We start from the raw sequence: 24,109 nt of genomic DNA, 5'->3' as shown, positions 1-24,109 counted from the left end.
AAATTGCACCATTCATGTAAAATAGCCTGAAAAATGTTTCTGAAAGATCCGAGAATATATTTTAAATATTTTAAGGATAATTTTTCTGCCTATTTTACATGTATGACGCAAATTTTTATTTTAAAGGAAACGAAATTAGCTGCGTAGGAGTCGAATTTCGAGAAACTAATTCGTAATTACTATTGCCCACATTGTTTCACAAATTTTGAAAAAAAGGAAACCTCTGTAGCTCAAAAATTGTAGGCCCTGGACTATTTTCAACATTTTAAGTGACTGCGGGGCAAACGAGCATTAAACAATTAATTTTTTGCACTAACAAAAAAATTCAATTTCACTTTTAGACCTATATAATCGACCTTCAATGTATGAGAAATCTGACTCCAACCGCCCTTGACTTAAAAAACTCCTAGTCTCCCCTTAATGGCGCCCCAAAATGGCACAAGTAATCCCCAGCCCTCAATAATCACCCTGTCTCCCCCTCAACCTCATCACCACCCCCCTACTTCCCTCCCCTAGTGTCCCACTACTACGTAGTCGTAAAAATCTTCGTCCCCTCAGGCAGTATCACCTCATCATCCACATCAGTCAGTGTAACCGTCAGAGGCAGGATCAACGGCATAAGAATCTCCTGATGCTGAATGACCTGGTGCCCCACCTGATCCGGCTGCCTGGTGATGGTAATCGTCTTGATATTCTTGTTCTGCACAACCTGCATGGTGGGTCCCATGGTGGGGCCCAACCTGATGGTCTGCGCCTGATTCTGCTGTTGAATCTGCACTTGTTGGACTTGCTGCACCTGCTGGACAGTCTGAACCTGCTGGACTTCGTGAATCTCCTGCACCCCTTGATTATCAATCACAACCGCCTGAATCTCCTGACTTTGTACTTGCATCTGCGCCTGCGCCTGCCCCTGCGCCTGCCCCTGGGCCTGGCCCTGTCTTCCTTGGTTCTGCAGGAGATTCTGTTTACACCTCTTCGAGTGTGCATACCTGCTCCCATTATTATTGAACCTCCGATCGCACGTGGGACAGGCATAGGGTCTCTGCCCAGTGTGAATGAACACATGTTCCTTCAGCGACTTCAGCCTCCTGAAGTTCTTGGGACAGTATTTACAGTGGTACTTGGCCTCTCCAGTATGAGAAGTGAGATGATTAGCCAGAGTGTCAGCCCTGGCGAAGGCCCTCGAGCAGAACTGACAGCTGTAGGGCCTCTCCTGAGTGTGCGTTCTCATATGCATCTTCAAATATGCATTCGTTGTGAAAGGCCTTGCACAAACCTCACACACATAAGGTTTAATCCCATTATGCGCTCTGAGATGAGCTACCAGGGTTGTCGACTGCGTAAAACTCTTGGAGCATATTTCGCAGAGGAACCTCTTCGACGTGGAGTCAGTCTCCTTGTTCTTCTTGAAGGTTCTCTCGTGTTTAGTCAAGTGCGCAGCCAACTGCTCCTCCTTGATGAATCGCTTGGAGCACCTCGTGCACTTGTAAGGCTTCACCATGTTGTGCTTAGCCACGTGAATCTTCAGGTGTTCCCTTCTGTAGAACTTCTTGGGGCAGATGTCGCAGAGATACTTCTTCCCCTCGTGCACCTGAATGTGCCTTAGCAATCCTTTTCTGGAGGTGTACTGCTTGTTGCATTCTGTGCATTCTAGCCCGACGATATCTGTCCTTCGTTTTCTCGCGATCTTCTCCCCTGACTTGCGATCCTCAGTGCTGGGCTCCAGCTCCCTCAGGTCCTCTTCAGTCAGAATCCCCTCGTCCACGTGCTTAGCCCGATGCTCCTTCAGGATCTCGTTGTTCTCGAAGGTGTCACCACAGATGTTGCACTTCCTCACTTGGTCTGGATTCTTCTCAGAACACTTGTCGTAGTGGGCCTTGAGCTTGTCCTTCCTGTAGAACTTCACGTTGCAGATGTCACATTCAAAGTTGGGTTCCTCGTGCAGTAGCTGATGTCTCAGCAACGACTTCTTCGTGCTGTAACGCTTCTTGCAGGTTGTGCACTCATGAGTGTCCATCGGCCAGTCCAAGCCACTCTCAAAGTCGTCGTCAGAGTTGTCGTCAAAATCCCTGGGGAAACCGACTCCACAGGTTCTCTGCATCGAGCCCAGATCGTTCTGCTTAACCTTCAACTGATTCGAGTCCGGCTTTTCGTCCTTCGAGTGCAGCTCCATGTGTCGCAGCAGGTACTGCTTGGAGCTGCATCTCTTCCCACACGTGGCGCATTCCAAGTCTCTTCGGTTCGTTCTTTTTGACGACTTGTCGTTGGACTTCTGGTCCTCCCGAAAATCTTCGCCATCCTCCTGATCAGAGTCCTCCAATCCATCCTCGGTTTTTATTTTGTCGATTATCTTCTGAGCAGCCTTGGCAGCCACTCTTTTTATCCTCTTGTTCGGATCGTACTCCTCACCCTGATGTATCGTCTTGTGATTAGTGGCAATCAGATGGTTTCGCAGGGTGAGTTCATTACCGAAGACTTTACTGCACTGCGTGCACTTGAAGGACTTTACCCTCGAGTGCTGCTCAGCGTGCTTTCTCAAATGATCCTTCTTCGTGAACTCTTGGGTGCAGAGTTTGCACCTGTACTTGGTGCGCTCGTGGGAATCCATGTGTTTTATCAGAAGCTTCTTCGACATGAAGGTCATGGAGCAGCTTCGACACTTCAGGTCCTTGTCGTCGGGGTCCAGTCTGCCCAGAGACTTCTCTTCGTACTCTTTCGCACAGATGTTGGACAGTTCGTCACGAAGATCTTGCTCGGAGAGGACGCCCTCCATCACGTGTGTGGAACGATGCTCCTTCAGCTTTTCTGACGACTCGAACTCCAAGGAGCAGATGTTACATCTGTCTGTTTCTGTCTGATTGTGGTGGAGAGTGTGACGTTGGAGGTCTGTCTTTGATGGGAATTTCTCGTGGCACTTGGCGCAGGGGAAGATCTCCTGAGTCAAGTCTGATCCTTCGGTCTTCACTGGACGATCCGAATCGTCAGGAGTCTCTGATCTATCGTCGTGAATCACCTCGAAGGTGTCGGTATTGTCGAAGCCCTCGGAGTCCGAGTCCTCGACGTTTGACTCTTGCTTCAATTCGTCTTCGTTCTTCTCGTGCTGCTTGATGTGCTTGTTGAAGGAAATCACGTAGAGGTACTCTTTACCACAGTAGGGGCACTTATTCGCCTTCTTCCCCGATGGTTGGGACTTCACAGTGGGTGTGTGGGGCTTCTGAGCCTTCTCCGGGGTCTTCTTCAGAGACAGTGTCTTACGAACTTCTTCGTGAGAATGCATGTGCTCTTTTAATATCACTTTCGACACGAATTGCTTATCGCAGAAGTAACACATGAAGAATATTTTGTCTGATTTTTCATCGTCGAACTGCTTCAGTCTACTGCTCAGGTTGAGATTCTCAAAGTAATTGTCTTCCGAGGAGTTTTGGTCTGAATCTTTTCGAGATCTTTTGGCTTTCGAGGGCAAGGGCTCTACCTCGAGGGGTTCAGTCTCTTGGGGCTTGGGGTCAAGGGCGATTTCGGGCTGCTCTAGTTCTTCGTGCAGCTCCTGCTCTTGCTCCTGAGCCTCATTCTCAGCAGCTTCAGCCTCCTCAGGGTCTTCATCCTCCAGCATTAAAGTGGGGAAGTCCTGGGAGCCATTGTCGTCGTTATCCTGTTGCATTAGTTGCTGCTCCTGCTCGTTCGTCAGAGTGTAGCCCTGCTGGACCATGTAGTTGTGCTCGTCGATGGTCATTTCCCCTGGGTTAAGGCCTTCCGCCTTTATGTGGCATTCATCGTCAGGGGACATGAGGATCTCGTGGGTGGAGGGCTCAGAGGGCTCGTCGAGGTAGTCCTCTTGGGATTGGAGGAGTGGCTCCTTGAGGGGGGATTCTTGGATCCGGTGGTGGGTGAGTTGAGGAGGGTGGGAGGCCTCCTGGATCATTTCCGAGTGGCTCAGGACGTGATCTCGCTCGGCGAGCTTCTCTACCTCGAGGAGCGCCAGGTGGTCCTTCAGGAGGGTTGACTTCTCGGGGTCAGAGACGTTCAGGGCCTCTGATGCTGCGTCGTATTGGGCGTCAACGTCCATCTCTGCGACTTCATCGTGACGATCGTTCTCCAAGTGAACCTCAACCTCGTTGAAGAAGAGCTCTTCTTTTATGTTCAGACCGTCGTATCGCTCGTGGAGGACGCTGTCGGCCTGCTCCACCTGGAGTTTGAACTCGTAGGCGGACTCGAGCTTCTCCGCACAGTCGCAGCAGACTTGGCAGGGGAGACCGTCTCCTTGGATCATCTGAAATGGACATCAGGTTGATAGATAAATTTTTGGTAATTCAGTAGCGAAGCGGTAAACCGGGTTAAGACGATTTTGATTATTGGCCAATTTTCGACGAATATCTCGGAATCTAAAAGAGATAGAACATTTTTGTCACGGCCTTTTTTATAACCCTCAATTGGCTCTACAAAAGGGTCAAAGAAAAGATTGTGACAATAGTATATTTGCTCTTTGATGAGCGGGAGGAAAGTGAGTACTTTTCGCCCTAGGGTGGAAAGTTGCTCCGAAGGGCGGAAAGTCAAGACTTTCCTCCCGCTCAGAAAACAGAAAAAAAATTTCTATCAAGACCCTTTTGACCCTTCTGTAGACCCAATTGAGGGTTATAAAAAAGGTCGTGAGAAAAATTTTACTATCTCTCTTAGATTCCGAGATATTCATCAAAAACTGACCAAAAGTAAAAAACGACTTCACCCGGTTTCCCGCTTCGCTACTGAATTAGAGTATATAACTAGAGGAGGTTGGGGTAAAACGGACACTTTTGAATTTTTTTTAAATGTTCATGAGGGCTTGAAATGTTGGTAAAATTTAATTTTTTTTTTTCAATGCAAAGAACATTTCTTTCCCTTTGTGGCGAGCCTGAACTGAGCTCAATTGATAAATTTGTTTCTGAGTTATGAATAATTAAAAAAAAGTCAAAAGTGTCCATTTTACCCCACCCTCCCCTACTCTAACGAATTTTTCGAGAAAACTGAATTAATTCGTCATTTAACAACAAAAGAAATTAAAATCAACAAGAAGTTTGACTCGGACTCAATTAGGTAAAACAACTTGAAGGGACGACTGGGTCAAATTATGACCTTTGTGGGGATCTTACCGGCTGCGTACCCTGGGTAATGCGAGGAATTTAAAAAACTGTTTTTTTTAGAAGGAAAAGCGTAGAATGGGAGGTCCCGTACATCTACATGAGCATCCACGTTACCAAGTATAATAGCCCACGGGGGTTAAATTCATTTATAGCAGCCAGTTTCCGACACAATATACGTCGATTACTTCAAGATCACATAAAAACTTAATATTTACCTCTCAATATTCCGAAAAAATTGGAGTTGCTATATTAGCTAATTACCACATTTTTTGGGGATTTGTGAATTTCAGTTTTTTGAGCGAAGAGCTTATGATATTTTGGTAATTATATGAGGGATTTCATATAACTTATTGTTAAATTTTCATTTTATTATTTATGGAATATTCAATGAAAGTAGGAATCGTCACAGGGGTTCCATTTCTCCTTAAGTCGACTTAGTTCTGAACTTAATTTTCGAGGAATATATCCGAATCTAAGATAGCGAAATTTTCGCGAAGGCCTTTTTTGTAGAGCTAATTCAGTGCTACAAAACTGACAAAAATTTCGATATCTCCCTTAGACTTGGAGATATGCATTGAAAATGGGCCAAAAGTCAAAATCTACTTAAACCGTTTCATTCCTTTGCTACAAAATTTAATATTCCCCTTAATTCTTGGATTCTTCTTCGAAACAATGAATTTTGTTCTAAAATGTCAGAAGCCTTTTACTGCAGCCAAAATTTTCCACAAAAAATGCCCTTTGAAATTACCCCCATCAAAATAATCCTGAAAAAAACAACTCTTCAATTCACCTTCTCTCTTCCTGAACGTCCTACGTTCCATCCCAAACGAATAAAACCAGGACAGAAGAAATTGTCCAGGAGAATCATTTCCCCCCAAACCCATTGGACTCAACCCCCTCTAAATTAAAAACCACAACAGAAGAAAAATGGACTAAAACCCCTGAGCAATCCAGAATCAGATGTTCCAGACGAATCGCCAGCCTCTCCGTCAACACCACGACATCCCCCACCTCCTCACCTTAACACTGGCGAAGCTCATGGCCTTGCTGGACAGCGAGACAACCTCACCATCTCCAAACAAATCTCTCATCATCAAGTTGCCGTGTAAACAAACCCGACATATTCCCACCGCCGATTCAACAGGCTCATCGTCCTGTGACGGCTCCGACGTATCAATACCCACGGCGTCCATGTTTTGTTTGGAGTGGATACGGGCCTGGCCGTTCCACCCACCACCTCTCAATCCTCCTCCTCCCGCACTTTCCTGAATCCCCGGAAGATTCAACCAACAATCCCAAGGATCGTAATTTATCCCGATTAAATTCACTCAATTGGGTTTTAATCACTGTTTCGACTAGAAAAAAATGTGCACCTCAGGTCTTGTTTTGGGCGATTTTTGCCCCCCGAAAGTTCTCGCTACTGGCGCCCCACAGTGGTCGCATTGTTGGCGATCATTCGATTGATCGAATAGTGAAATCGCGATTGTTGATGACTTCAGGGAATTTACCACGACCGCCGCCCAGTGTTGCCAGGTATTTCAGCTGGAGATCGTCGCCAGTGAAGTTTTGCCAAAAGAATTGCCCATTTTTTATGTAAAGATCGAAGGCGCGCTCCGCGCGCCTATCACTATGATCAGGATTGGGCGTTAAATTACGTTGGTAAATTACACCGTTTTTTACCGACGTAATTTACGTAAATTACCTCGACGGATTTTTTACATTTTTTACATTCCTTCGAAAAGCTTGCAATTTTCGATTACTAGAATGTTTTATTTTATTCCGAGTGACGAAGACGCAGTATTGGACACATAAAAAAAAGTATATTATGGCCCGAGGACAGATAAACAGCGAATTTTAATTTCACTTTGTTCGGTTAGAACGAGGTTCTCGATACTTGAGGCATAAAATATCATTTTATGTCCCTAGGATCGTAAAACTGCGATTCTAACATCGATTTCCTCGGTTAAATCGCGGTTTTCGGGCCCAGAGACATAAAATATTGTATGCCACACGGCGATAAAACTATTTCCTGACTCGAGTGATTAAAATCCTCGATTACGAGGTGAGACCCTCGTGGTTTATCACCCTTGCGAGGTATAATCTTCGCGAAGCTTCACGGTTTACGATAAAAGGTAACGTCGGCTGGTTTTTTACATTTTTTACATTTATTACGTAAATTACGTGTTTTTTACAATGTCATGTAAAAAACTGCGGTCATCGACAGATGCCCAACGTTGACTATGATTGATTTCACATGATTAGTTTTTCCAATCGAATTGCGACCAATCAGAGCGCAGTATTTGAGGCAGTTTTATTTCGGAGATTTTCTCCTAGCTTTTGAATATTTCGCAGTAGTTCTTCATTTTTTCTACCTGAACGTTTCACAGTAGGCACAGTAGGCACACATTTTTCGGCTCATTTCAGATAGAATCTTATATTTGACAATCTATGGAAATCGGGGTATTCTATTAACATAATTTGTTTAAATTTCCCCCGATTCAGCTCCTGATGTTGTCCACTGCACTCTGCTTGGCCAAAATCCGAGTGGGAAAAATAATCCGACAAATACCCCTCGAGATTCAAAATTAATCGGGTATTTCCCTCAAACTCCCCTGCAAACAAACCATCGTGCCAAGTTTTGCAAAAAAATCCCTCGTGCAAACGCTCGGGGTTTTTTAACGTGCAACACTTGACACCCTCATTTGTTTGTAACGAAGCTATCGGAAAATACCCAATAATTTTGAAGCTCTTGGGATATTACTACTGATTATTATTGTAAGTTGATTTGAATCAATATGTTATTTCACGTATACAAATTTCTATAATATTACTAAGGAGAAATGGAAACATGGATAATGATGAAAACTTCTTTTGAAAATCCATGAATTTTTTTTTTATTGAAAAGGGATAGAAATTTCTATCGAGAATCAGTGAGACATACGTCGAAATCCATCAAAACTTCAATTGGGGATTAATACATGTTCTGTTGGACATGATGTTGGTATATAATGAATGACATTGAATAGAAAAAATCACCAATTGGAGACTGAAAATTTTTAAAAAGACATAATCGGCTAGAAAATGAAAAAATTTATTTTTCATCATTTGTGTCAGTGGAAACTTGGAATGACTGTTTTTTCTTGAAATCTGGGAAGCCTATGAATGAGAAGAAATGAAAAAATGCAAAATAATCGATATATTTTTTCGAATAATAAAAGAATATCCATAAATTCGATTTCTATCCTTGTATTTCGATATCTTGGTAAAACAGTCCGATTATTTCCAACTGGGTGATAAAAAATGAATCCGGCGTTAATGATGTCTCTGTCTTTGCCCGTTAAAATCCGATTGACTGATAGGTAGAGTTTGGAGTTTGAGAAAATTATGAGAATTAATAGGATCAAGGGTATGTGGCCGTTATCGTCCGATTACTTTCCAAAAAAGTGGTTGATAGATATCATTTTGCTCATATAAATCTTTAATATTTATTACTCATTTAAATATTTATGTACGTAATATGAAATCTATCAACCACTTTTTTGGAAACATGCAATCGGAATTTAACGGGCAAAGACAGAAACATCATTACCGCCGATTCATTTTTTATCACCCAGTCGAAAATAATCGGACTGTTTTACCAGGGATAGAAATGAATAGAATAAATGACAAAAATTAAGAATTGGAAACTACAAATTTTATGCCATAAACATATGATTATTTATATGTTATATTATTATTATTGTTTAATATTATTTTTTATTATTGTTTGTTTGTCAATATTATTGTTTGTACTATGTAATTTTTTTCCTCGAGTCGTAAATATTACGAACACGCCAAATTATCGTCAAACCGTCAACGTCCGTATCTAGACGCCAAAGGAACTTTGAAAATCGTCCATTTGGCGGCAAATCGCCCAATCTGGCAACTCTGTCGCCGCCTCGACGAGGTCCCTTTTGACGGCGGTCTCGCCTCGTTTGTGTGGTTAGCATCATATTTTTGGGATTTCATTGCAATCATGGCGAAATTCGATTTGACATCGAAGATTGGACAGTATCTGGACCGTCACTTGGTGTTTCCTCTGCTGGAGTTCCTCTCGGCTAAGGAGGTGAGCTGGTTTTTCGGTTCCAGAGTAACATGTGGCTTTGGGGTTATGCGTGTGGCATGTGCAACTTATGGATGTTCAGTGGTGGAATTTTAGAGGGGATTATGTTCAAAATTGTCTGCGAGAAGACGTGGAATTATCGTGATGTTTTAATTAGGAGAGAATCAATTTTGAATTCAATATTTTTGTTGATTATGTGATTTTTTTGGGGAGGGAATGGGTCCATCGGAAAATGTCAGATCTGTTTTGTGTGTAGAAGAAGAAGAAGACTATTTTATTTCCTTGATGCTACTGTTACAGTTTTACATCTACACAAGCCAGTCAACAAATATCTCCATAACACTCCAATAAATTGTTTTTGTCAATAATGTCTTTAGGGTGTAACAGATGATGGTAATATCACAGTATCACAATTTGAGCACTTTCGCAATTTCTAGTTTCTTAAAATTTCTTTTCGCTGTAATCTCTCAGCACTTTTTCTATCTTAGCTAGTCCTACACACAACGGTACATTTACTTCTCCCGCTAGGGCATTTATTAACTTCTTCCTCCAGCTTCTTTGATTTGTCTTTCCTCTCCAGCCTGTCCACCAGTCTCTATCTGTTGCTTTCAGTCTTCTCATCACCAGCTCGCAGCTTATTGCGTGCTCTATAGATTCTACAGAGTCATTGCATGCCCGGCATTTGGTATCCATATAGTTGCCTTTACCCTCTCTCACTGCATTGCCACATCTCCATCTAGCCCAAGTTTTGTATGTAATTTTGAATAAAAAGGTCCTTTCACGTTTTGTCTTATCATCACTCATTCTTGATATGGGGGAGACGAGGGTAAAATGAACCGTTTTAGTCATCAATCACTTACGTTCGAGGGAGTGAAATTGCACAATTTTTCTTCGTTTTCAAAGTAGGGAAGGGTGGGGTAAAATGGACACTTTAGACTTTTTTTTAATTACTCATAACGCATAAACAAACTTATCAATGAAGTTCAGTTTCGGCTCACCACAAAGGGCAAGAATTGCTCTTTGCACTGAAGAAAAAAATTATTAAATTTCAACACTATTTCAACCTGTCATTAACATTTTTAAAAAAGTCAAAAGTGTCCATTTTACCCCTCCCCTATTTGTTTAGACTTCAAAATGCGATCATGTGATTCATTCCAATCGCACAATTCAGTCGAAAGATGTTGATGGCTCAAAAGGTCCATTTTACCTCAACTTCCCCTACATTTATAACAAAGTGGCAGATGAGTCGAAGGGATGCCAAGTCTTTTGATACCTGAAATACGATCGGTCTGTGGTATTAGTAAAAACATTCATGATTATTTTAATAATTCTGTAATAATCTTCTTCACAGATTTATGATGAGAATGAGTTGCTCCACGCCAAACTGGCAATTCTCAGCAAAACCAATATGATCGATTATGCTATCGATATCAGAATGCAACTGTATCCAGATGTGGAGGTTCCAGAGGTATTTTACTACTTTTCAATTTATCCATTGGTTCATTCATTGATGTAGTGGAGCCGTTATTTTAATTGTTTTCTCCAAGAGGGATGGCCATCAGTATTAATTTCTTCAATATTAAAAGGATTTTTCCGACTTACATAGAACAAGGTTTAGGCCCGGTTGCACCAAGCCCTGTTATCTAAATGAAACCCAGGGTAAAATTTATCCTTGGGGTCAATTATATCGTAGGAGTCATCATTTTTTTATATTTGACCCGAAGAATAATTTTTTATTTATGCTGTAGCCCCATTTGAATTAACACTGATTTAACCTTGGGTTTACATTCTATTTTTTCTTCCTGGGATAAATTTGAGATACTCTCCAGAGTAAAATAATCCATCGACCAGCCAAATTTACTTTTTTTCTTATCTCACGTTTTCGTTACCCCGAAGCTGGTGCAACCGGACCTAAATTTCCAATTGATGAAATATTAAAAAATATGGAACTATAAATTTTCTATTAAGTAGATGATACTTAATTTCTTATAAGGGCTTTCCGATTATCCAAATAATCGTCAATCTTCCTACCTCGATTACTGATTACTGAATAATTCAAAATTTGACTATTTAAATTGATGATTACTTCAATAATTAAAATTCAAAAGGTGATATTAACTACTTTTCTACTTAATAATTTAACAGTGATTATAATTGATGGATATGGCTATCCCTGCTCCAAGATTATTCGAACTGTTTCCATTCATCGTAAAAAAAACTTCCACTTCTCAGCCATTAATGGTCATCACAGCAATTTTAATAAAAAAAAAACAAATTGTTTTCTTTTTTTTTCAGACATTGAAGTCTCGTCGTGCTGAAGTCGTGCAAGAGCTTGGAGTGCTCCAAAACAGTGTATCAGTGGTTGTGTCAATTATGAACAACGAGAAGGCGATGAAAAAGATGGAGGAAATGAGGGATTCAAAGGCCCTGAATAATTATTTAACACAAGAATTAGATTTCCAAATTGAGATGTTGGATAATCTTGTCAAATTGGCTAAGTACAGATACGAGTGTGGAAACTACTCCATCACAACGTCGTACTTGTACTTCTACATGCTTATTATGCCACCCACAGACAAGGTAAAAATATTTTTCGTCATTAAAACATACCTCGAATTAGCTATACGATTGGGTTGTTGCATGATTTTTTTTACTGAATAAAATAATGAAATCAGAAGATTAGATGAAGATTCGATGAAGAACATTAGATATATATTTTTTTTATTCCGAAAAATCACGAAGAATAAGAAGTTACAGCCAATTAAAGAAATGTCTGCGTTGTGACGTCACAATACGAACATTTTGGATCGTCTACAACTTATTTTGAATCAATGTTTAATTGGTTATAAGCTAAACCTTGCTATTTATCGAAATGAAAGAAAGTCTCCATTTATTTCTCTATTTATATTTCTTCTTTTATATTTATGTCTCTATTTATATTTTTCGTTGAATTTACCTAATTTAGACTGAATTATTATATCTTCGTGTTGATTATTTAAAAATAATACAATTATTTTCATATTTTCATTTTTGGAGTATTCCACTACGTGAATTATCAATTTAAAAGTAAATCCCATAAGAGCTCGTGTATAATGAAAACATTGTTCCTCTCATTCCTGCACTGAAAAAAAACTAATTTCTAGGATCAAGTCATTGTTGTGACGATCTTGTTCTCCATTTGACGTCGAAAAGGCGTAAACGATTGAAGTAACACGAGCGACGCTTGTGACAAGAATGAATAATTTACAAAGCAATTCGAGTTTGTCACAACCGATTATCAAGACTATAAATTTTGTTAATCAGACAAATTTGTATAATCTCGACCGTTGATTGGACTAATCCGAATAAATTTTTTGGCAAATTATTTATTCTCATCACAAAAACAGTTTCATTTATCTCAATCTTCGAAGGAAGATTGGTGGTCTGAATTTGTTTGACCCTAGATTTATAAAAAAAACATGAAAAAATGAATGAAAAAAAAAAATTGAAAATTAAACATAAAAGATGGTTAAACATCCTTGATTGGGCGAATCATCGAGAGACATTTTTTGTACCTCATAAATTCACACCAAAAAACTCTCTCCACACCACTTACTCCCAAAATTCTCAAACCAATCATCAAAAACCAATCTCAAATCAACTCATTGAAATTATCCCTTCCAGAACTACTTGAACGTGCTCTGGGGTAAGTTAGCCTCCGAAATCCTCGCCCAGAACTGGGACACAGCCCTGGAGGACGTGAACAAGCTCCGAGAGTACATCGACAGCAACGTGATCGGCAATTCCCTCCAAGTTCTCCAGCAGCGAACCTGGTTGATCCACTGGAGTCTCTTCGTGTTCTTCAACCACGCAAAAGGCAGGGACCTGATAATCGAGATGTTCCTGTACCGTCCCCACTACCTCAACGCCATCCAGACCATGTGCCCCCACATCCTGCGTTACCTGGCTGCTGCTGTTATCGTCAACCGCTCCAGACGTTCCACCCTGAAGGATCTCGTCAAGGTAATCCAGCAGGAGTCCTACACGTATCGCGACCCAATCACCGAGTTCCTAGAGCATCTCTACGTGAACTTTGACTTCGATGGGGCTCGTCAGAAGCTCCAGGAGTGCCAGACAGTGGTCTTCAACGATTTCTTCCTCATCGCTCTTCTCAATGAGTTCGTGGAGAACGCGAGGCTCATGATCTTTGAGACCTTCTGCAGGATCCACCAGTGCATTTCCATCGGAATGCTCGCGGAGAAGCTCAACATGAAGGCTGACGTCGCTGAATGCTGGATCGTCAATCTCATTCGTAATGCCAGGCTCGACGCAAAAATCGACAGCAAACTGGGGCACGTGGTAATGGGGGGACAGCCTGCCTCACCTTATCAACAGCTCGTGGAGAAGATTGAGACGCTGAGTGTCAGGAGCGAAGCTCTGGAGAACTTGATCGAGAGGAAGCTGAAGGCTAAGAATCAGGAACCTGTCAGCATAGTGTGGAATTAAGGGCAAGGGCTGCTGCTGGGGTTTGTGACCTGATGAGTTAATTTAAGATTCATAATGTGGAATTCAGGGGGGGAGAACGATGATTGTCTTAATAAACGAATTTTTATCTGTAAAATCGAAAATCAGTTTTTCTCTTTGGGAGTGGAGTGGGTTCGGGTAGGGTGGGCAAAATGGAGCTTGTAGACTGAGAAAAAAATTATTTTTGCCAAATATCCATTTTCTTAAGAGAAGTATTTTTTTTAATACCGTATTCCTCTAGATGAGTCATTCCCAGGTTTCAATTAATCCTCATTAAGTTTCAATTATGTCAATTAGATTGGTTTAGAAGATAATCATGTTAGTTATCAGATTGAATGAACTCCTTTAATTATTGTCAACATTAAAAAATTAATCCATATTCTTCTCTCTAGAAAATGAGAAATTTCGGAAAAATGAATAATCATTAGAGGAGTTCCTCCAAGGTCATGTGCAAAATAGTCACCCCCTTGAGCAATATGATTGTTATCACTGAAACCTAATCAGGCTCGCCTGGGCATGACTCGATTGAAGAAATACAATTTTGAAAATATTAATGTTTCTCTCAAGTAAATGAATATTTGGCAAAAAACTTTTTTTCTCAGTGTAGGTTTTTGTAGCTGATGAGTGATGAGAGGTGATTTTTTTTATTGTCTTGAAGCAGAAAGACTAGCTTGGTGGTGACGTCGAAAAGATGAGAAGTCGATTTTACTGTTGGAAAACCAGTACTGAAATTTTGAATATTGAATTTGAAATTACAACGATTAATTCGTAGGAGATTTTTTAATACATATCATAATTTTACAAACAGTAATTTTTAGGTTGATGTGACAATGAAAATCGTGAAAATTCAGGTAATTATTAGTCTTATTTTTCAATCCATTGAAAATTCCGTTTTTTTTAATTTAAAGCGTACAAACCTATAGAATTACTCTGCTGATGGAAAATTGAGTTGAATAAAATTCCATGAATTAACTTTCACTTTGACTTAATTTTCAATTGATTTAGGATTAAAAACATTGAAAATTGGAATGCAAATGCTACTGAAATTTAAAAAAATTTCTAGCAGTTTCTTTATTCATATTTTACTGGATATGGATTTTTTCTAGAGAGAATGATCTTGGTAAAGAATACTGAAAGCACATCTCTTGGTTGAGGTTTTCTCTTTTACAGAAAGGCTTGGGTAGTTTTCCTGAAATCATTTGTGTTCGAGATAAATTGACAATAATTATTGTTGAAAATATTAAATTGATGTATTATGTTCTGCTACTTCGCAGCAAATGTAGAGTTGGTAAGTTTTTACGAATTCTTACGAACAAATACAGTAGGCAAGTACGAAAAGTATCTGCTCAATAGTAAAAATATCTGCTGGCGAAAAATCAGCAGGAGAAACATGGCAATGAAATTTTTATCGAGGAAGCTCTCCGAAAAATTTGTGTTTCAAATCTCGGCGTGTAGGATCACTCCTTCCTGAGGTACTTATGAGGATTGTGTGAATAGAAACGAGTTTTGCGGACATTTCAAATGTAACTCTTTTTATTATTCAATACTCAATATTTAAACTCTTATCATAAAAATACAAAGTGCATTATTCGGCGCAATAATACAAGAGGAGGAGGACTTGAATTATCTAGATTCAATCTTATTTACATCCCTTTGGTTGACACGTTCAGAAATTCCATCTATCCTTTATTTCCCATGACTTTTAAGTATAAAATAATTCAGTATTTTGTCGATCTTTTGTGGATAAAAGGACATTTTTTTAACAATTCCTTCTAGATCAGGAAGTGGAAGAAAAATTATTTGCGATAGAATAAAAAGCAAATTACATGAGGCTTTAATCAGCCTTTTGAACATGAATTAAAAACACTGACTCAGAGATAATTACTCCTTGGGAATTAGTGGGTTTAGAGGAAAATGTCATAACATACATTTTCATCACGCTGTGACGAAAAGTGAACTTCCGTTACATTGTGATGAAGAATATTGTTCGTAACTCGTGAAAAAATGTTTTTTAGCTCGTGGGACTCGCCTTCGGCTCGTGATATAAACGTCCCACTCGCCACTTTTTTGCACTCGTTACGAAATATACTATTTCGTGGCTCATGAGATTGTGAACAACAATGTCGTTCAAGGCTCCTCTCTAAACTAAATTATAAAATTCTTGATCACATCTTCTTAAGCAAAATAAAAATACACAGTTGATTCTTTCAACACTGGCTCATCTCTCAGAGACGCAAAAACAAAAAATAAAAATCAAATAAAAAACAGAATTTAATGTTACCTAAACTAGCTTTTAACCAACTCACTGTATTTTTTAATCTTTCTCGTCATTCCATTTTTCATGAAATATCTCTTCGTTCCAAGTACAAAATTATCACACATGTCCTGGTAGCACTCTCTTATCGTTACAAAACAGTTTCTCACCAAAACTTCGAAATGTCGAAAGCAATATTTTATGTCACTGGGCTTGAAAACGGCGATCTAACCAAGCGAAGCGAGCAAAAGAATTCTGCCATGATATCCTCAATCACCCCCAACATTCTCATCCAGATCGTTCCCCTCACCGCCCTCCTCCTGCCACTTAACAAAATTACACCCAGTATAACTGTCATTCCTAACACAATACATGATCACACTCCTCCAGTAAGGATCCCCCTGCAGCAACACCGGATTCCCAACAATAATCAACAACGCCCTTGCCCTGGTGATAGCGACATTGAGCCTTCTCGGCGAAGCCACGAACCCGAGTGCATGCTTGACATCGTCCCCCACAAAATCCCCCCCCGACCTGACAGCAGACAGTATGACAACCTTCCTCTCTTGTCCCTGGAACTCCTCAACACTGCCGACCTTGGGGACCGCCACCTCCAGCTCCATCAGCAGCTCCCTGATCCTCTTGACTTGCTTCTGATAGGGAGCAATCACCCCGACGTCCTCCCCCGTGAGTCCAGCACCATAAAGCCTCAATAAGTACAGATAGACCTGCGTAGCTTCCGCAGGATTGTACCAACTGGGGCTATCAGGATCCTGCTTGTCCTCCCCATTGACTCCATGGAAAACAATAGCAGGAGGTTTCCTCGGCGTCCTCTCAGGGAGCTCCTCCCTCAGCGTCTCCAGAAGCTGAGCTTCCTCACTGTCAACTGCAGACAGACTGGCTTCAAGTTCCGAATCATAGAACAGAGAATTCGGCAGTTGCAGGATCTCCGGAAGACTGCGATAATTAATCACCAATTTCGTTACTAATCTGGGGTCGTACCCTCGTGCGAACCCCTCGGGATCCCTCTGATAGGGGAACTGCTGGAGTAGCCTCACAAGAAAGGACTCCCCCAGTCCAAAGGAGGACGCAAACCTGCTGTTGACCACTGGCCCCAGCTGCATGGGATCCCCAGCGAGGATGATCTGTCCCTGATGGGCCTCGATCAAAGTCAGGGGGACGAGTATCTCGGGCTCTGTTGCCTGGCCAGCCTCGTCCACCAAGATGTGGGAGAAGTGACCTCGAGGGAAGCCCATGTGGTACAATTGCCCCAGTGCTATGCACGTTCCAATCGTTATCCTGTGTCTTCCAAGGACACTAGTCGTGCAGTTGACCTTGGGGCCCTCTCCGTAGTGTCTCGAACGTCCAACTGAACTCTCCGAGGCTAGGTTGCCAGTTGCACAGTAGGGGAGCAGTCTCTCGGGGATGGAGTCGTCCTGGAGGCAGTGGTGGGCGATCAGTCTCACTAGGTCGCCGGGTTTCAGGGCTCCAGAGTCCAGCAGACGCTCGGAGATGAGGTTCGCTGAGGAGTTTGAGGGGGTGGCGATGAGCAGCCGGCTCTGGGGGAGGGTCGTCAGGATCTGGAGGATCGTCTCGCAGAGGGTGATGGTTTTTCCTGTACCTGGGGGACCGAAGATCACGTAGGGGAGGGGACGAGCTGTGCCCAGGAGAATGTTCTTCACTGCGATCTGCTGGTGAGTGTTCAGGAACTTGTTGAACCAGACGAGTTTTCTTCTCTTCAGGGATTTGTCTGGGGGGAGGTCTAGGGGTTTGGTGGGAAGTTTGGATTTAATTGAAGGAATTGTTTCAGTTTCCTGGTCGTATGGAGGGGTTGGAGGTGGAGTCAGTTGTATTTTTGATATTCTTTGAGGATTTTCATTGCATTTGTTCGAATCGTTTTGTGAAGAGTTCTCTGCTTCAGGTTCTACTTTGATTTTTCCCAGAGTTATCTGAAGTTTTTCGTTATTTAGTGAAGTGGACGACAATCCTTGAACGGTTTTCTCATCCTGATTGGCAACGATATTTTTATTCAATTGGCTCAACCGTCCTTTCCCTAATTCTTCATCAACTTCGATTTTCCCCTTTCCCTCTTCAATAATATTCTTATCCCCCAAACTTTGCTCTTCAACTTTTCCCATCAAATTTCGTTCTCCTCGTCGTCCCTCCTCTCCTCCCGTTCCAATCTCCTCCAGAATAATCTGAGGTTCTTTCTCCTTGACACAAGTAGGAAACAGAATCTCCCTCGTCAGATTCCCCACCGCCAGATCCACAGCATTATGACACTTGGAGATCGACGAGTAAGAACTCTTGAACGTCACCTGACAGTCCTCCCCCTGATAATCGTCGTGGAACCTCTGATTGAACTTCATGAACACCTCGCAGCTGGTCACCTTATGGATGAACCCCTCGTACTGATAAGTCCCCCTGGAAGAGTCCCACCTGAAGGACACCACAGCCTTGTCCCCAATCATCAACGAGGGCCTCTTCTCGGACAGCCCTGGCACTTCCAGAGCCAAAAACTCGTCACTGGCCCTGAGTATCGCGCTCTCCATGTCGTACTTTTGCATGTCAATGCTCAAGCTGATCTCCTCCAGGTACAGAAGACTGTGGAACCGATCTCTGTAGTTGTCAATCGTCAGTCCCTCATTGAGACAAGGAATTTCCTCCGCAAGACTCACTTCTGCTTCTCTCTGGGGCGTCCTCTCATTGACAATCGACAGGATCACGTCCCAGAGTCTCCTGGGGACCTTGAACGTCCTCTGCTTGACTGCCATAAAATTCGGAGGCTTGTAGGGCCTCACACCGGGAACATAATTCTCCTGATCACAGTCGTCTCCCCTGACGATGAACTTCCCTCGTCTGCTCCCTCCAATGATCTCCGAAGACCCCGCTGGCATCTTAGCATTCACTGTTATCTTGAAAGTCCTCCCAATCTTGAATCCTCTGAACGAGAAGATGAAGAGCTCCTCGGTGAACCCCACGAACTTCGCTTTGACCTTGAAGACGAACTTGAGGGATTGGGAGGGATTTATCGTCTGCGTCTGGTCGATTTCAGGGGACAACAGGGTCAGTTGGGACTGGGACTTCTTGGACATGAAGATCCCCCTGTAGAAAACCTGAGGAGAGGCCCCAGAGTTCCTGACAAATACCTCGAGAGTCTTCTCCTCCCCGACTTCGAGGAAAAGACCCAAGTCTTCGGTGACCCTCACCCCATTCTTCTCCTTCATCAGTAAATCGTGGTCTTCAAGGGCTTTCAGATCTCTTTTTTCTTCTGATGCATCGCAGATGTTCCTGATGTGCAGGGGAACCACCGAGAGGCACCTCCACGTGTACTTCCCCTGGTCGCTCTCGATGCAGTCGCAGACGACTTTGTCTCCCACCGAGGGAATGTACCCAGGCTGGCAGGAGACTTTCGAGAAGATTGTGTCCAGTTCGACCCCCCCAGTCCCTGTTCTAGCGTCGAAGTGGCTGACGATCCCGATCTTCAGGTTGGATCTCAGTGGCTGGAGTTTCTCAACCTCCAGGACCACTCCCCCAAGGTCTGGGGACTGCTCGTCGACTTCGACGAAGCACTCAACCCTCACCCAGTCCCCCACGTAGGGGACGAAGGTCGAGTCGATGCTGTCCAGGTTGATGGTGATGTTCAGAGGGTCCAGGAAAACGAGTCTCCCCTCTCGTCTGATGACCTTGGCTACTATCGCTTTCTTCATCAGTTGGTTCTGGACAACTGGCGCCTGGGTCTCCTCGACGAAGCTGTCCCAGGCGTTGTCGTAGACGCTCAGGATCCTCCTGACCTTGATCTCATCCTTCGGGGACTTTTGATAGGCCAGGTAGTGGACCTTGGTGCCCAACTGGAGGTTCGGGACGTCGCAGTTGGTCGGATCGCAGAAGTAGACGTCGTCGATGAGGAGACTTTCACTGGCGATGGAGGTGACGGTTCCTGTCTTGTAGAAACATCCGGTGGTGGGGACTGAGGCCTCCTCGGGGTCTGGGGCGCTCGAGAGGCCGAAGGTGTCGACTGCTTTGGAGAAATGGGAGATTATGCAGTCCAGGTCTGGGGTCGGAGGGGGCGTCGGAAGGAAGAGGGATTTCAGGGAGTTTAGAATTGAAAACATTTTGGAGGGATTTCGATAGATTTTTTAAGGTTTTAGATTTTAAGTGTGAGTGTTTGAGTTTCTAGAGATGCAGGTGGAGGGAATGGGAGATTTTGGAGGGCAGTTTGAGGTCTGCAGTGGAGGAGAGGGTACGGAGGGCGTCGACGGGGCTTGAGAAGCCTGGAAACATTTTTGTGGGGTCGTCGATGGATCCAGGATTAAATAATCTAATCTTCAGTGTTAGAACTGGATCTTTTGGGAATTGCAGCCTCTGAGAGCGCAAAAAGCCAGAGTTTTATGGGGTTTCTTAGGGATATTCACGCTTTTATCGAATTTTTGCAATCTTGTGGTTGATTTCTGCAGCAATGTGCTTTTTATTCCTTTAAAATGTGTCTTATTCGATTTTCCTCGATGGAGTTCGTTCTCCAAATTCTGGTTCGATTTTTGAAACCAATATTCGAGGTTTTTATTACAGGTGTTGAGAAAGAGTTTTGTTTTAGGTGGTGGGTTAACGAAATTCCCGGTGATGATCTCGAGCTTCTGAGGATGTTGGAATTCTATTTCTGTTGCTTGTTTCGGAGTTCTTTACCTTCTAATATTTGGAGAAAGTGCGAATTCAAGCAGTTCAGGAGGATTCAGGAAATTTTTTTAATTCTCAGGACAAGTGTTTAATTTCCTCGAAGTTTTTATAATTCTGCTTCTTCTTTTCAGTACTTCACTTAGTTTCTTTAATCGATGTTGGAGAAATTCCGAGGGAAAATTTGATGAATTTTGTGTAGTGGTGATTAAACTCCTGGCGATGATCTCAAGCGTCTCAAGGTTTTGAAATTCCACTTCTGTTCCTTCTTTCGATATTTGGAGAAAGTGCTTTTGGCGAGTGGAGGTGGTGATTGTCCTCCAGACCCAAAAAATTATGTTCAGGGGAATTCAAGCAGTTCAGGAGGATTCAGGAAATTTTCTAAATTCTCAGAACAAGTGTTTAATTTCCTCAGTTTTTATAATTCTGTTTCTTCTTTTCAGTATTTCACTACTTCCTTTAGTCGATATTGAGTAAATTCCGAGGAAAGATTTGATGAATTTTATGTAGTGTTTATTAAATTCCTGGCGATGATTTCAAGCTTTTCAAGGTTTTGAAATTCTATTTCTGTTCCTCCTTCAAGCAGTTAAGTGGGATTCAAGAAATTTTTCAAATCCTCAGGATATCCGTTTAATTTTCTCGAAGTTTTTATAATTCTGCTTCTTCTTTTCAGTACTGCACTTACTTCCTGTAATCGATATTGGGCAAATTCCAAGGGAAAATTTCATGAATTTTGTATAGTATTCATTAAATTCCTGACCTGTCCTTCAGACCCAAAAAATTATAATGTTTGGGGAAATCTAAGCAGTTCAGTAAAAGTCAGCAAATTTTCCAGCTCCCCAGGACAAGTGCTCAATTTCCTAAAATTTTTTTATAATTCTGCCTCTTCTTTTCAGCACTTCATTTACTTCATTTAACCGATGTTATGCTCAAAAGAACGAGTTTAGCGTTTGGCCACCGAGAAATCATAAATACAAGAGTAATTTCAAAGCGAAATCTTATTAATTTTATATCGAGTTTGGTGTGTTTATTGAATTTCCAAAGATCTCAAGCTTCTCAAGGTTTTGGCATTCTATTTCTCTTCCTCATAAAAAATAATTGCAACGATCTGATGTGTTTTGAAGAAAAATTATTGACATCTCAGAATAAGTCCTCAACTTCCTCGAGCTACTTCAGATTCTGCTTCTCCTTCAGTAGTGGATTTATTTCACTCGGTCGATCTTAATCATTCTAAGGAGCGAATGTCGCATTTGAAAATTGACAAATTATGATGATTCGGGGAATTTCAACGAAACATTCTATGGATTCTGAGGAGTTTTCGGAGTTTATCAGAATCCCGAAAGTTTTTCAATGATTCTAGAGGTTGAGTCAATGATTCTAAGGTCTTTGAAGAGTTTTGTGAAGATTGCAGGGTAGATTTGGGGTTATTTATAACCATCAATAGCTTGGTACCTCCACTCGGTTGCTTTCAGGTAATCCAGCTCCTTTCGAAGGGACGAGACTCGTTTGAGATGAAGCTCCTTTATCAGTTTCTTCTGCTGTTTCTGCACCTGCAGATCCACTTTCATGTGGTTGAATATCTTAACCATCTGGGTCCCACTGGTGCCTGAAGAGGAGAGACCGGAGTCCTGCGACTCACTTCTACCGGAGGAGTTACCTAGGGTTGGTGGAGAGAGCGTTGAGGAGTTCATTTCAGTGAGTTTAGCCTTGAAAATAATTTTTTTCGTCGTTTTAACGGGGTTTGTGGGATTGGCGAAGGATTTTGGGGTTAGGTGGGAGACTTACCGGCACTGCTGGGCATTGGAGTGTTGAATTGTGATTTTTTAGGGTTTCTCGGTGTTGAAAAATTGTCTAGATCCCTTTGGGAATACTTTTGCTTCTGTGATTTTCGTAGTTTTTGAGGTTTACTGAATTCAGTTTGAGAACAATTTGACTTGAGTCCTGTGTGGAAACGACAACAACAATAGCGCGATAGGGGCAGGTGGGGCAATATGGACACCAGATTTAAATAATCAGTTGAATAGGGAACTTGCATCATTTTTTTTCAATTTTCCAATCTCAAGTTTGGGACCTGAATAATTCATTTTTCAGTCACAAACGTTTGAAATATTGCTCATTAATTGATAATGAATTGTTTAAAGTTGCAGATTTCAAACGCTTTGAAATGGCTGATGACGTCACACAGGCGGTCGAGCACTGGACCAATCACAGATGGCTCGAGCCGACCTAACCCAATCTTGAAGAGTGCCTCGGCCAATGGAGGACGGCAACTCCGCACTCTCTTCTTCATCGGCCAATGAAACGTTAACTGACCGTCTTTGTGACGTCATGACCGAAAAATTGGTCTCGAAAACGACTGATTTTCAAATAATTATCATAAGACATACGAAATGTGTGAATAGGGGAATTGGAAAGAATTGAGCTTCATGCAAGTTCTCTATTGGATCAAATCTACTGTTCCGACTTCATTTGAAGTTTATAAAAATGAAGTTTATTATCGTAAGACTGCGTTGTAGGAGTTGTCAGGTAAAGCAAAAATGGGGTAAAATAGACACCTCAGTTTCTTCCTCAATTTTTTGTACTTCAATGATGTTACTCAATTTCTGAAACACTAGTCATGACTGCGATTTTCAAATTAAAGAAACAAATTCATTTTTTACTTTTGTCGTGGTACTTTACGCGGTAAAAAACCGGATTTAAAGTTCCACCAGTCGACTACTACCTCAGATCTTACATGCTAGCTAGCGAGAGACTCTTGAAGGCTAAAACAAGATTCGGTACTAAATACTGTTCAGGACCTGAACTAGAAATGGATAGAGTTTTTGATTATGTATTTAACTTCGCCGAGACATTTGCCGGTTCTCCTTACTTCGGATTTTTTTGGACGAATACGGTGAGCCATAACGATGTGAATGGACTTTCAACAGTGGACGATCACCTCTTAGGGATGTTCGAAAAATTTGAAAAATCGGGCGTCATAAAGGACACTTTAGTGGTGTTTTTGAGTGACCATGGGATGCGGTGGGGTGAAATGAGAAAGACGTTCATCGGGTGGTACGAGGAGAGACTGCCCTTCATTTATTTGAGACTGCCAGACTGGATGAGAGAAGATACCAGTGTAGTTGAATCACTCAGAATCAATGAGCATCGTCTGACCTCACCCTATGACCTTTATGAGACGTTCCGTGAGGTTCTCATCGAGTCTGCAGGTGAAGCCAATGCAAGCACTGGGTGTTTCACATGCCAGAGTTTATTTAAACCAGTGCCAAAGGTGAGAGGCTGTGCGGACGGTGGGATCTCCCCTCACTGGTGCACCTGCACTGCCTTCAAGCCTTGGAATCCTATTGATGAAATTCATCAGAGCAGCTGCTGAAGTGTTTCTTCAGCATGTAGAGAAGGCTGTTGAAGATTACAAGGACACGAAAGGGAGAAGGCTCTGCCCCAGACTTCAGATTAAGAAAATTT

The 24,109-nt window shown here is 42.0% G+C and overlaps 4 protein-coding genes across 5 annotated transcripts; 2 read left to right on the top strand and 2 right to left on the bottom strand.

Annotated features, from left to right (window-relative positions):
- Positions 1-525: 525 nt before the first annotated feature.
- Positions 526-6,508, bottom strand: LOC107039449 (zinc finger protein 26). The gene is made up of 2 exons (XM_015259055.1): positions 6,134-6,508; positions 526-4,267 (listed from the first exon to the last, which is right to left on the bottom strand). Exons 1-2 carry the CDS (start codon positions 6,305-6,307, stop codon positions 527-529), a joined length of 3,915 nt encoding a protein of 1,304 aa, XP_015114541.1. The 5' UTR covers positions 6,308-6,508; the 3' UTR covers position 526.
- A 2,546-nt stretch (positions 6,509-9,054) lies between these two features.
- Positions 9,055-13,823, top strand: LOC107039460 (eukaryotic translation initiation factor 3 subunit E). Its single transcript, XM_015259074.1, has 4 exons — positions 9,055-9,219; positions 10,568-10,684; positions 11,512-11,796; positions 12,880-13,823. The coding sequence occupies exons 1-4, from the start codon at positions 9,130-9,132 to the stop codon at positions 13,699-13,701; spliced, it is 1,314 nt and encodes a 437-aa protein (XP_015114560.1). The 5' UTR covers positions 9,055-9,129; the 3' UTR covers positions 13,702-13,823.
- A 1,928-nt stretch (positions 13,824-15,751) lies between these two features.
- LOC107039508 (probable RNA helicase armi) lies at positions 15,752-22,591 on the bottom strand. Of its 2 annotated transcripts, none has more exons than XM_015259149.1 (2): positions 22,430-22,591; positions 15,752-22,350 (listed from the first exon to the last, which is right to left on the bottom strand). In XM_015259149.1, exon 2 carries the CDS (start codon positions 20,086-20,088, stop codon positions 16,243-16,245), a length of 3,846 nt encoding a protein of 1,281 aa, XP_015114635.1. In that variant the 5' UTR covers positions 20,089-22,350; positions 22,430-22,591; the 3' UTR covers positions 15,752-16,242. The 2 variants fall into 2 exon arrangements, with proteins under 2 accessions (XP_015114635.1, XP_015114637.1); XM_015259151.1 differs by having other exon boundaries at positions 15,752-22,301.
- A 739-nt stretch (positions 22,592-23,330) lies between these two features.
- On the top strand, positions 23,331-24,017 carry LOC107039431 (the record flags this gene model as incomplete). Its single annotated transcript, XM_015259032.2, has 1 exon — positions 23,331-24,017. A coding segment is annotated over one exon (687 nt), but the record flags the coding sequence as incomplete, so codon positions are not given.
- Positions 24,018-24,109: the final 92 nt, after the last annotated feature.

The sequence above is a fragment of the Diachasma alloeum genome, unplaced genomic scaffold (assembly GCF_001412515.2).
Source record: "Diachasma alloeum isolate Michigan unplaced genomic scaffold, Dall2.0 Dall_scaffold_00300, whole genome shotgun sequence".
Lineage (NCBI taxonomy): Eukaryota > Metazoa > Arthropoda > Insecta > Hymenoptera > Braconidae > Diachasma > Diachasma alloeum.
The sequence above is the reverse complement of the archived record's forward strand: the minus strand, read 5'-3'. Positions and strand labels throughout refer to the sequence as shown.

Bases quoted from the DNA above. Each gene is read 5' to 3' on its own strand.
- LOC107039508 (XM_015259149.1), bottom strand. From the start codon at position 20,088: ATGTTTTCAATTCTAAACTCCCTGAAATCCCTCTTCCTTCCGACGCCC.
- LOC107039460 (XM_015259074.1), top strand. From the start codon at position 9,130: ATGGCGAAATTCGATTTGACATCGAAGATTGGACAGTATCTGGACCGT. The intron at 9,220-10,567 runs GTGAGCTGGTTT...TCTTCTTCACAG, and splicing joins AGTTCCTCTCGGCTAAGGAG to ATTTATGATGAGAATGAGTT. The intron at 11,797-12,879 runs GTAAAAATATTT...TATCCCTTCCAG, and splicing joins TTATGCCACCCACAGACAAG to AACTACTTGAACGTGCTCTG.
- LOC107039449 (XM_015259055.1), bottom strand. From the start codon at position 6,307: ATGGACGCCGTGGGTATTGATACGTCGGAGCCGTCACAGGACGATGAG. The intron at 4,268-6,133 runs GTGAGGAGGTGG...TGTCCATTTCAG, and splicing joins TGAGCTTCGCCAGTGTTAAG to ATGATCCAAGGAGACGGTCT.